This window comes from Hyla sarda, chromosome 4 (assembly GCF_029499605.1).
Source record: "Hyla sarda isolate aHylSar1 chromosome 4, aHylSar1.hap1, whole genome shotgun sequence".
Classification (NCBI taxonomy): domain Eukaryota; kingdom Metazoa; phylum Chordata; class Amphibia; order Anura; family Hylidae; genus Hyla; species Hyla sarda.
Window position 1 is genome coordinate 164,867,512 of NC_079192.1, and position 13,194 is coordinate 164,880,705.

The 13,194-nt window shown below is 42.1% G+C and overlaps 1 protein-coding gene across 2 annotated transcripts in view; it reads left to right on the forward strand.

Annotated features, from left to right (window-relative positions):
* The window catches only part of MAN2C1 (mannosidase alpha class 2C member 1), a 65,473-nt gene that overhangs the window by 41,164 nt on the left and 11,115 nt on the right, over nt 1-13,194 (forward strand). For both annotated transcript variants that reach the window (XR_008892528.1, XM_056572590.1), the window contains exons 18-21: nt 610-704; nt 1,542-1,646; nt 1,725-1,881; nt 2,995-3,138. Coding sequence is in view for 1 of the 2 variants with exons in the window: in XM_056572590.1 (XP_056428565.1) it covers nt 610-704; nt 1,542-1,646; nt 1,725-1,881; nt 2,995-3,138 (501 nt within the window). In the remaining variant the exon portion in view is untranslated. The remainder of the gene's footprint in view (nt 1-609; nt 705-1,541; nt 1,647-1,724; nt 1,882-2,994; nt 3,139-13,194) is intronic.

The window sequence follows — 13,194 nt, forward strand, 5'->3', positions numbered from 1 at the left end:
TTAGGGAATAAGTGTCTGTTTGCAGGGGGTCCAACCTCCTGGACCCTTAAAGTCTCCAGAACTTCGGCCCAGCTCTCCCCACACGTTTCTGGCATTTTCTATACGAGTCCCGGATATACAAGGATACAGCATTTGGGTAGGGTCTGGTGCTCCCAGTGACAATGCATGGTGTGAGTGCCGGCCTGTGTTTGTCTGAAGATTCACTATTTGAGGGAATGGGAATTGTAGGTTCTTGTGCATTTGCAACCAGTCTTCTGGAACTTGCACCTAATTTACATATTAAAAACCTTATTTGCATGTCTCAGCAGCACAGTCATTCAGTGGAAGGAAAGTGAACCTGCTTGTAAGCCCTATCTGATCCTGTACTTTTTTTTTACTGGGGGAAGCAAACAAAATGTGACAGATGCCATTAAAACATGTCTGGAATAAACAAATATTTACCCTACAACAATAATATAATTTAGGGCAAACTAGATGGACCAAGTGGTCGAGTTTTCCCATCAAACATCAATGTTTCTATGAATGGTTTTTAGCAGTTACTTATATAAGCTGCATGTTTTCTTTTATGTGTTTTCCATTTTTAGTGTCTTCGTTGCATTATATTTTTAGGTTGACGGTTCTGTAACCATGGTGAATGGAATCCTTCAGGCAAACATTGATTCAATCGGACGTTTAACATCTCTAAAGCTCTTATGCTGCAACAGGTAAAGCAGCTCAGGTTAATGCTTGATAAAGGCGGTATAGCCCAAGCATCATGTCAAAAGTAGTTTTTGTTTTTTTTAAATGACAGGGACACTTTAATGAGAAACATACCTTCCCTATGAAAATGAACAGACGTAAAAGTAAAAATCGGAACACAGAGCAAATATTAAAGGGGTACTCCGGTGAAAACCTTTTTTGTTTTAAATCAACTGGTGGCAGAAAAACATATTTGTAAATTACTTCTATTAAAAAATCTTAATCCTTCCAGTACTTATTAGCTGCTGAATGCTACAGAGGAAATTCCTTTCTTTTTGGAACACTGATGACATCACGAGCACAGTGCTCTCTGCTGACATATCTGTCCATTTTAGCAACCATGCATAGCAGATGTATGCCAAGGGCAGCATGGTGGCTCAGTGGTTAGCACTGCTGCCTTGCAGTGCTGGGGCCTTGAGTTCAAATCCCACTAAGGACAACAATAAATAAAGAGTTATTATTATTATAATAACATCAGCAGAGAGCACTGTGCTCGTGATGTCATCAGAGAGCATTCCAAAAAGAAAAGAATTTCCTCTGTAGTATTCAGCAGCTAATAAGTACAGGAAGGATTAAGATTTTTTCATAGTAATTTACAAGTAATTTACAAATATGTTTAACTTTCTGCCACCTGTTGATTTAAAAGCAAAAAGGTTTTCACCGGAGTACCCCTTTAAGGACATTTTATTGATCTGTTTGTTTGTTTTTTGCTTATGAATTACTTGTAATATAATGTGTGCAGTACAGTGTTTCAATAAAAATGTGGATCTGTGCATTTAATGTAACTTCATGGCTTATTCCAGAGAGTGTATCCCCAAAGCCTGTTATGGGAACCAGTTTGTGATGTTTGATGACATTCCCTTATACTGGGATGCTTGGGATGTAATGGACTATCATCTGGAAACCAGGTAATTTGGATTACTTTTGCTTGGGTCAGGAAGACCTCATTTGGTCAGGTAAACCTCATGTCATGTTTTTCATTGTAGAAAACCTGTAACAAGTGTCTTGACTAAAACAGTGATTAATGGTAATGGAGGCCTGAGAGGATCTGTGGTGTTTAGTTTGAAAATCAGTGATCACAGTACTATTGAGCAAGAGATAATCCTCGAGGCTTCAAGTCCATACATCAGGTTTAATACAAAGGTAAAGTAAGTAGTAAAGTACAATATTACCCAAAATCCAAAATTTTAAGTTATTTCACTTTAAGGGGTATTCCAGAATCTTTTTTTATTTGACTATGCTACAGGGACTGTAACGTTAGTATAGTTCATAACATAGTGTCTGTACCTGTGCTTGGCGGTGGTCTCGCAATTGTGGTCTTGCCCTGCTTTTTAGTTTTAGCAGTATACAAAATGAGTGCCGTCTCAGGTTTTCTCAGGTTACCCAAGACATTACATCAGTAGTTAGGTGTTCTAAGGGTGTCTGTCTGCTTTAAAAGGTGGAGCAACCACTGGGTGTGGGTGTGGGTGTGGGGGGAGAGGATCATTCTCCACAAGGCTGCAGGGCATTGTCCTAGGTGTGCTTCAATGGGCGGGGTGGCTGATGTGTGGGAGGGAGAAAAGTGATCTCACACTTACAAACAAGGGATCCTGGGACTTGTGGTTGAAGGGAAGGAACTTCAACAAACAATAGCCATTTCACAAAAAGAAATCAGCAGCATTATGGTGGACTCACAAGACAGCCATATAGCACCAAGACAAGCATGGATCCTTACTAAGATTTATTTTTTCACTGAGGAGTTATTTTTTTTAGGTACAATTTGTTCTTGCTTAGATGTTACTTTTTGATCACTTCTTTCTGGGATTTCATGAATAAAAAACAGCAGTTTTGGACTCTGGAATTTTTTATTGCATTTACGCTGTTGACTGTGTGGGATCCCCAATGTAATCATTTATTAGTTTGGACAATTTCGGATTTTCCATTTATTTTTATTTTTTTTGTTTGGACGATGGGAAAAGGGGGTGATTTAAATTTAAAGTGAGGGATTTTTAAACATAATTTTTAAAACTTTTATTAGTGGACATTTTATAATCATTATTTTATTGCTTAACTAGATCAAGGCAATGCTGGTATAGTCTGCTGTAGGCTGGCTGAATCAGCAGATCAGTCAAGACAGGCACCAAGGCCTAACAGAGGTCTCGGGCTGCCATTATATCATGGGATGCTGATCAGTTCCACTAACCTAAATACTGTTTAGATGCCACAATCACTATGGGTGCATTTATATATTATAGATGTCTTCATGCTTTGTTACAGGTAACCTGGGCTGAAGCACATAGGTTTTTGAAAGTGGAATTTCCTACAACAGTTCACAGTACAAATGCAACATATGAGATCCAGTTTGGACATTTACAGAGACCAACTCATCGCAATACTTCTTGGGACTGGGCGCGATATGAGGTGAGGGTCTTCACACTGTTTCTAGTACTTTACCTTATTTTAGGCCTTTTAAGATACAAAGTAAGATAAGTAGAGGCACAATAGACATAGATTTGGGAGTCCACTTAACACACTCAAGCTTGAAACATTGTAAAAAGTTATATTATGGTGGTACTTGGTGTCTGTAACACATTGTTCATGCAGTTCCTCATTACTCCCCAGACTGCTTCCGAGGCTGCGCATCTCCTGGTAATAATAGCTATATTTGGGCGGTTTTCTCAGTTTCTCACAACCCCTAAAAAGCCTTACTGAATTTATCTACTAACTGCACCCCCCCAAATTTCCCTGACAGCCCTTCTCTGCCCAGTTGACATGCCCTGCCTAATCAACTCCGATTACTATGTCTATCTACCCCCCTCCCATCTATGTCCGGTCTTGTCATGTCTCGTCTTTGTCATGGACTTTTTTTTTGTTGTTTGCTTTTGTGATCTTTAATCCTTTTTTTTTTTTTTAACCCTGTTTACAGTCACTTTATCTTCTGCGCAAGTGTTCTTTGATCACATAGCTTACCTATTTATAATATTTTATGGTTATATTAAAAACTTTCTTAGATGACTATGTATTCCATGCAGACTCCAATGAACGTGTTCATTCTTTGTGTGGACAAAGTGGAATTTTTGTGCTGTAAACATCTGGCACGAAAATTCCATTGTGTGTACAGAGCTTCACAATCCTGTTGAATTTAATGATACTCTGCTGCAACGGAATCTCCGCATTGGAATCCGGCACGGAAATTCCAACATGTGAACATGGGCTAACACTCTTCAGTGCTTGAACGCTTCAGCAATGATGTTCCAGATAAACAAGACTAGATAGTTGTCAATCACCTTTTTCTCTTATTTTAATTAACATTAGGGTTGAGTTACTGTTGCAAATGCTCCAGGATTCTGGCATAATTTGCCAAAAAAATAAATAAAACGTCATTCATGACTTTTCCCTTGTGTCTGACAGCATGGCCTCTTAAAAGAAGAGTGTCAAAATCGTATACTGCCTAGTCTAACAGCCACATACACTGGTATATCTGGCACATTCTTAGACTCTAGACCAGTGGTTCTTAACCTGGGTTCGATCGAACCCCAGGGGTTCGGTGAGTCAGTCTCGGGGGTTCGCCGGGGAGGCCTGCCGGGTGTTTTTGCCTCAGCACATCCCTGTGTTCCGTAAGATGCTTTCGGAACACAGGGACGCCTCTGTTAAGTCCCTGCAGCCCCGCGTTTACTTTAAAAACGCGGGGACTGCCGGAAGCTAGTGCACGCAGGGATGTCCCTGCCCATGGCAACGGAGCACGGAGGATCCGAGAAGAAGCAAGGACGCCCGCTGGCAGTTGGTAAGTGTTTACCAGCGGCTCGTCAGCTTCGGTGTTCCGACCACCGATCCTCTGGTCCTGCTATGGCCGGACCGGAGGAGCGGTGGTCGGAACACTGAAGTGGGGCAGTACACAGGCATACAGCCTCCAGCCATACTGTATGGCTTGAGGCTGTATGTCTGTGGGGGAACATACTGCACCTAATGTGGGGGGAACTATACTGCCAACGTAATGTGGGGGACTATACTGCAAGCCTAATGTGGGGGAACATACTGCCGGCCTAATGTGGGGGACTATACTGCACCTTATGTGGGGGAACATACTGCCAGCTTAATGTGGGGGACTATATTGCACCTAATGTGGGGGAACATACTGCCAGCCTAATGTGGGGGACTATTGCACCTAATGTGGGGGAACATACTGCCGGCCTAATGTGGGGGACTATATTGCACCTAATGTGGGGGAACATACTGCCAGCTTAATGTGGGGGACTATATTGCACCTAATGTGGGGTAACATACTCCCAGCCTAATGAGGGGGACTATATTGCACCTAATGTGGGGGGAATATACTGCCGGCCTAATGTGGGGGACTATATTGCACCTAATGTGGGGGAACATACTGCCAGCCTAATGTGGGGGACTATATTGCACCTAATGTGGGGAACATACTGCCAGCCTAATGTGGGGGACTATATTGCACCTAATGTGGGGAACATACTGCCAGCCTAATGTGGGGGACTATATTGCAATTAATGGGGGGAACTATACTGCCAGCCTAATGTGGGGGAACATACTGCCAGCCTAATGTGGGGGAACTATACTGCCAACCTAATGTGGGGGAACTAAAACCTAATGTGGGGGGAACTATACTGCCAACCTAATGTGGGGGGAAACTACTGCCAACCTAATGTGGGGGGACTGATACTGCCAACCTAATGTGGGGGGGGGGGCTATACTGCCAACCTAATGTGGGGGAACTATACTGTCAGCCTAATGTGGGGGAACTATACTGCCAACCTAATGTGGAGGGAACTGTGCTGCCTACCTAATGTGGGGGAGCTGTGCTGCGTACTTAAAGGGGTAGTCCACTAATAAGATATATAAGTGTGCATAGGAATTTGTTCATAGTTTATTATTTTTTTTTTTTTATTATAGTCCAGCCCTCCAATGGTCTGAGGGACTGTGAACTGGCCCCCTGTTTAAAAAGTTTGAGGACCCCTGCATTACGGCCTAATGTGTGGGGGAACGTTCCCTGTAAATATTCATTATGTTTTTATGTGAAAATCATGTTTTCATGGTTTTGTTCTTTGTTCTTAATGGTTTTGTTCATTTTGTGCACCTATGTATAAATATATACTTAAATATATACCTCCTATGTTTTGAATTTGAAAAAAATCATATTTTATTTTTCCAATTAAGAAGGGTTCGGTGAATGCGCATATGAAACTGGTGGGGTTCAGTACCTCCAACAAGGTTAAGAACCACTGTTCTAGACTAAGGTTATATAAGATGGGCTTCAGTAGAAACACTGGCTAACCTTGGCGTGGGACGAACTCAATGATGCAAAGCCAGGTTAAAATTTTTAATGTCAAAATGCAACACATTTCACTGCGCAAGTGCAGTAAAATGCATTGCATCTTGGTATTAAAAGTTTTGTATGTTTTAACCTGTCTGTGCATCATTGAGGTCATGCCGCGCCAAGGTTAGCCAGTGTTTCTACTGAAGCCCATCTTATATACACTTGCATCTGAGCCGTAGGGCAGTGGACGTCACCATTATATCTTCATGCGGTTATCATTCTTGTGTATAGGGTTACACAACATTTTAGGGTGAGCGGCTTTCATACGATTCCCCTTATAATTTCTATTAGTAATTTTTGAATTACACAATGGAGCGCTTTCACTCTTGTTTTTAGATAGACTAAGGTTAGACTGTTCAAACTGTCTGAGAATTAGACACATTTTTAGTAAATTGGTCTAATTTTTTTTCTTTCTGTAGAAGCTATCTTGCCTCATGTGTAACATAGAAAATAAGGCAGCAAGTTGATTGTACTGATTGTAACCCATCTCCTGTGTACTAAATAGCGGTAGCCATTATGGGGGAGATTTATCAAAACCTGTGCAGCTTGAAGAGTGGTATAGTTGCCCATAGCAACCAATCAGCTTGCTTCTTTCATTTTCAAAGAGACCTGTGAAAAATGAAAGAAGCAATCTGATTTGTTGTTATGGGCAACTATACCACTCTTCCTCTACACAGGTTTTGATAAATCTCCCCCATAGTATATGTGTATTTATAGGTGTCTTGGTAACCTGTAAGGTTTTAAAGCGCAACTGTCATGTCGGAAAGGCGTGGCGCGAGGTACGCTGTGCCCCGCCGCCACGCCCACCGCCTGTGTCAGCACTGTTATCGACAGGAAGTGCTCGCTCCCCCAGTGAGCGCTCGCTAGCACCGCCGTCTGCCTTCTCGGTGCACCTGCGCGCGCAGGACAGTTCCCGGTACTAGATGCAAAGAGGAAGCTCTCTGCCTCTAGCACTGCGCAGGCGCACTGAGGAGGCAGCGGGAGCGAGCGCCTGCCTGCATAACACTCGGCGGCGCGCACATTAGATGAGCTGAGGGGCACATGCGCTGGGACCTGTGTGTCAATCACACAGAGGTCCCAGCACTGACACAGGAGGCAGCAGGGCATAGCGTACCTCGCACCACGCCTATCCGACTGTGTGTGGCTGCGTTCAAAGCATTTTTTGGGGCGATGAAAGCCTGCAGAAATAAGGTAAAAACAATGCTGTATACACCATCTGCACACAGTACAAAGGCTGTGTGTAGGTTATAGCACCCAGAGTTCATGACAGTTGCGCTTTAAAGGGGTATTCCTAGCAAAAACATTTTATCCCCTATCTAAAGGATAGGGGGTAAGATGTCTGGTCGCGGGGGCCCCCTCCGATAGACATGAATGGAGGGGGCGTAAGGTGACGTCACGTCCCCAGTCCCGGAAACCTGGAGGTTTCCGAAACTGGAGATTCAGCACTCGCATAGAATGCGGGTGCTGCAGGGAGATCGCGGGGGGGGGGGGGGGGGGGTCTCAGCGGCGGACATCCCCCGCTATCAGACATCTTATCGCCTATCCTTTGGATAGGGAGGAAGGATTGTCCGGCACCAGGTATGCTCTAAAAGATTGCTTTAATTCATGCCATAGCAAGGAAACAGACATCACAGGACTGTGGTAATCTGACGCGTTTCGCTCTCTCTCTTGAGCTTAAACGTAGACTAAATTCAACAGACCAACATGCAAATTTAAAATAGAGACTCGATGGTCACATGATAAAATACCTGACATAGGTAGTAATTATAAAAACCCGGCATGGATATCATCTGTTAGTATTACAGAATGGGTTGGATCCTACCATTAGTGCGTTATTTGCTGTGTGTTTATCCTATGAGTGTGAATATACTCCAAACATTAAGTGCAAAAATCGACAAGTATGCACACAATAGGTTGCGGTATGTTGGTATCGTGCATGTATAGGTCAATAGTAGAATGGGATAATCTATCTCATTGACTAAATAACTCAAAGATCTACATACATGGATATATATAATAATAAGGGGCTGCGGCGCTCGGGGCATCCGGGGAGGCATATAACGCTAGACTATATTCTTATGTACAGGTCATGATTAAATCTAAGCGTTTGTTCATTCCCCGCGGGTATCTGGTATCTAAAAGAAATATCCAATATGTCTCTCTATTGAAGAGGCGTTTTCTCGCATCCCCTCCTCTAATACCTATCTTAACCCTTTTTATACCAGACACCCGCAGGGAATCCAACTCCCCGCGTGCACATCCCGAAAATGGCGTGATAACATGGAAATGCCTACTCCTTCACTCCTACTGTCGGAGATATGTCTCCTGATTCTTGTTTTAAGGGTATTGGTAGTGCACCCTACATATTGCATGTTACACTTGGTGCATGTGGCCACATAAACTAACATGGTAGTATTGCAATTAATGTATTCACGTAGTTGGTATGTTTTTTTAGTTACACAAGACATTATTTCTTTAGAGTGGTGCATATATTTGCATGTAATACATCGGTTGTGACTGCAACCCCAATTCCCTACAATATCCAACCAATTACCCTGTTTAATTTTGTCCTTTGTCTTGTATTCTCCTTTTTTAGAATTAAATAGACTTGGTGATAGGGAGGAGCCCAATGAGGGTGCTTTTCTGGAGACCGCCATAATGCCCTCTTTAACCACCTCCCTCAATATTGGGTCTCCCTCTAAAACTGGTGTATACTTATGGATTATATTTTTAATTTGGGCAAATTGCGCACTGTATGTGGTGACAAAAACTGCTCTTTTTTGTTTATTTTTGGTATTTTTGATATTTTGTGAACTATTTGCCCTTTTTCTTTTCCCGGTATATTTAATCAATTGCTCTCTATTAATACCTTCTACTCTTTCCTGAGCCTTATTAAGACAGTTCTCTGTATAGCCCCTTCTGGCAAATCTGCTTTTTAGCTCTCCTATCTCTTTTTCCCATTGTACAGGATCAGAGCAGTTCCTCTTGGTTCTGCACATCTCCCCAAAGGGGATATTCTGGACCACATGTTTTGGGTGGCAGGAGGATGCCATAAGGACTGAATTTGTCGCCGTCTCCTTTCTGTAGGGGACGACAACAATCTTAGACTCTCTGCTGGATAGGGAGATGTCCAAAAAATTGACTGAGGTGCTACTAAACTGAGCTGTGAATTTAAGATTTAAATGATTATTATTAATATAAGAAACAAACTCAAAAAAACGACATTCTGTGCTCCCCCAGATAATCAATAAATCATCTATGTAACGCCCTATCCAACAGATGTTCTCAAAAAAAGGGTTACTGGGTGTAAACAAAAATTGCTGCTCCCAATAAAACATGAAAATGTTAGCGAAGGAGGGTGAATATTTGGCACCCATGGATGCTCCCCGGGTCTGAAGGAAGAAATCGCCATCAAACATGAAATAATTGTGCTGCAACAAAAATTCAGTAACCATGACGATAAATTCCTTCAGACCCGGGGAGTAACTGCTAAATTGATCCAAATGACATGCCAGGGCAGTAAGACCCACATCCCATGGGATGGATGGATATAATCCCACTACATCACAGGTAGCCCAAGACATATGTTCACTCCACTCTTTCTGATCTAGAATATTAATGACATGTTTGGTATCCTGTAAAAAAGTGGGCGTGATTTTAGTGAGGGGTTGCAAATAGTGGTCCACCCACTCCCCAAGGCGCTCAGTGACCGATCCTATACCTGCCACGATCGGTCTAAGGCGAGGTGGAAATACCCCTTTATGCACCTTGGGGAGTGAGTGAAACACAGGAACTACTGGGGCCTCTACATGTAGATATTCTGCCAACTTACTGCTGAGAACACCCATAGCAACACCCTCTTCCAAAACTCTTTTTAGCTTAGTTTGAATTGTTTTTGTTGGATCGCTACTGAGTTTCCTATAGGTGTCACCGTCTGAAAGGAGCTCTATGTTTAACTGTTTATACAGATCAGAATCAAGCACTATCACATTACCCCCCTTGTCTGCATTCCGTGTGACAATATAGTTATTCTCGCTCAGTTGTTTTAGTGCCATCCTTTCTCCTTTATTCAAATTATCAGGTGTATGTTTTGACACTATTTTTTCATGCAAGTGCACAAGGTCCCTCTCCACCAACTCCTGGAATCTATCCAGGGCCTCCGATCGGGAGGCCACAGGATAGAACCCAGGGTTGGTGGAGTGGAACGGAACATCCAATGCGTCGTTAACCACATAATTTTCACATTGCAAACTGCGCAAATGAACCATATTCATCTGATCTTTAAAGTCCATACTCATACACAAGTCCACCTGTTGTAATGGTGAGGGTGCCACTTCCAAACTTGCTAGCTGATTATCATCTTCTAATGAAAAAAAGTGTCTCTGTAATGTTAATCCTCGTGCTAGTCTATGAGTATGGACTTTAAAGATCAGATGAATATGGTTCATTTGCGCAGTTTGCAATGTGAAAATTATGTGGTTAACGACGCATTGGATGTTCCGTTCCACTCCACCAACCCTGGGTTCTATCCTGTGGCCTCCCGATCGGAGGCCCTGGATAGATTCCAGGAGTTGGTGGAGAGGGACCTTGTGCACTTGCATGAAAAAATAGTGTCAAAACATACACCTGATAATTTGAATAAAGGAGAAAGGATGGCACTAAAACAACTGAGCGAGAATAACTATATTGTCACACGGAATGCAGACAAGGGGGGTAATGTGATAGTGCTTGATTCTGATCTGTATAAACAGTTAAACATAGAGCTCCTTTCAGACGGTGACACCTATAGGAAACTCAGTAGCGATCCAACAAAAACAATTCAAACTAAGCTAAAAAGAGTTTTGGAAGAGGGTGTTGCTATGGGTGTTCTCAGCAGTAAGTTGGCAGAATATCTACATGTAGAGGCCCCAGTAGTTCCTGTGTTTCACTCACTCCCCAAGGTGCATAAAGGGGTATTTCCACCTCGCCTTAGACCGATCGTGGCAGGTATAGGATCGGTCACTGAGCGCCTTGGGGAGTGGGTGGACCACTATTTGCAACCCCTCACTAAAATCACGCCCACTTTTTTACAGGATACCAAACATGTCATTAATATTCTAGATCAGAAAGAGTGGAGTGAACATATGTCTTGGGCTACCTGTGATGTAGTGGGATTATATCCATCCATCCCATGGGATGCGGGTCTTACTGCCCTGGCATGTCATTTGGATCAATTTAGCAGTTACTCCCCGGGTCTGAAGGAATTTATCGTCATGGTTACTGAATTTTTGTTGCAGCACAATTATTTCATGTTTGATGGCGATTTCTTCCTTCAGACCCGGGGAGCATCCATGGGTGCCAAATATTCACCCTCCTTCGCTAACATTTTCATGTTTTATTGGGAGCAGCAATTTTTGTTTACACCCAGTAACCCTTTTTTTGAGAACATCTGTTGGATAGGGCGTTACATAGATGATTTATTGATTATCTGGGGGAGCACAGAATGTCGTTTTTTTGAGTTTGTTTCTTATATTAATAATAATCATTTAAATCTTAAATTCACAGCTCAGTTTAGTAGCACCTCAGTCAATTTTTTGGACATCTCCCTATCCAGCAGAGAGTCTAAGATTGTTGTCGTCCCCTACAGAAAGGAGACGGCGACAAATTCAGTCCTTATGGCATCCTCCTGCCACCCAAAACATGTGGTCCAGAATATCCCCTTTGGGGAGATGTGCAGAACCAAGAGGAACTGCTCTGATCCTGTACAATGGGAAAAAGAGATAGGAGAGCTAAAAAGCAGATTTGCCAGAAGGGGCTATACAGAGAACTGTCTTAATAAGGCTCAGGAAAGAGTAGAAGGTATTAATAGAGAGCAATTGATTAAATATACCGGGAAAAGAAAAAGGGCAAATAGTTCACAAAATATCAAAAATACCAAAAATAAACAAAAAAGAGCAGTTTTTGTCACCACATACAGTGCGCAATTTGCCCAAATTAAAAATATAATCCATAAGTATACACCAGTTTTAGAGGGAGACCCAATATTGAGGGAGGTGGTTAAAGAGGGCATTATGGCGGTCTCCAGAAAAGCACCCTCATTGGGCTCCTCCCTATCACCAAGTCTATTTAATTCTAAAAAAGGAGAATACAAGACAAAGGACAAAATTAAACAGGGTAATTGGTTGGATATTGTAGGGAATTGGGGTTGCAGTCACAACCGATGTATTACATGCAAATATATGCACCATTCTAAAGAAATAATGTCTTGTATAACTAAAAAAACATACCAACTACGTGAATACATTAATTGCAATACTACTATGTTAGTTTATGTGGCCACATGCACCAAGTGTAACATGCAATATGTAGGGTGCACTACCAATACCCTTAAAACAAGAATCAGGAGACATATCTCCGACAGTAGGAGTGAAGGAGTAGGCATTTCCATGTTATCACGCCATTTTCGGGATGTGCACGCGGGGGAGTTGGATTCCCTGCGGGTGTCTGGTATAAAAAGGGTTAAGATAGGTATTAGAGGAGGGGATGCGAGAAAACGCCTCTTCAATAGAGAGACATATTGGATATTTCTTTTAGATACCAGATACCCGCGGGGAATGAACAAACTCTTAGATTTAATCATGACCTGTACATAAGAATATAGTCTAGCGTTATATGCCTCCCCGGATGCCCCGAGCGCCGCAGCCCCTTATTATGTTTTATCAATTTATATATTTTTGGTAGACCAATAATTTCTCTTGGTGCGAGTGTTGGGAGGGTGATTCCGCCTAGTGTGTTTTGATACCTATTAGAGTGCGGTTACTGAAAATTATGGTATTAATACGTAATGGATATATATGTAAACCAAAACAGAGCAAATTGTGCAGTGTTTCAATTTATTTATGTACATCTAGTAATCCATGGCATAAATATCATCTTTTAGTATATGTATACATGCACGTAGGTTTCAGAACTACACATATAAAGAGGTTGCTTATCCTTTTCCATTATTTACCCGTGCATGTGTGATATTGACATGCCGTAATCCATCTAATGCATGTAATTTTAACATAAATATCCATGTATGTAGATCTTTGAGTTATTTAGTCAATGAGATAGATTATCCCATTCTACTATTGACCTATACATGCACGATA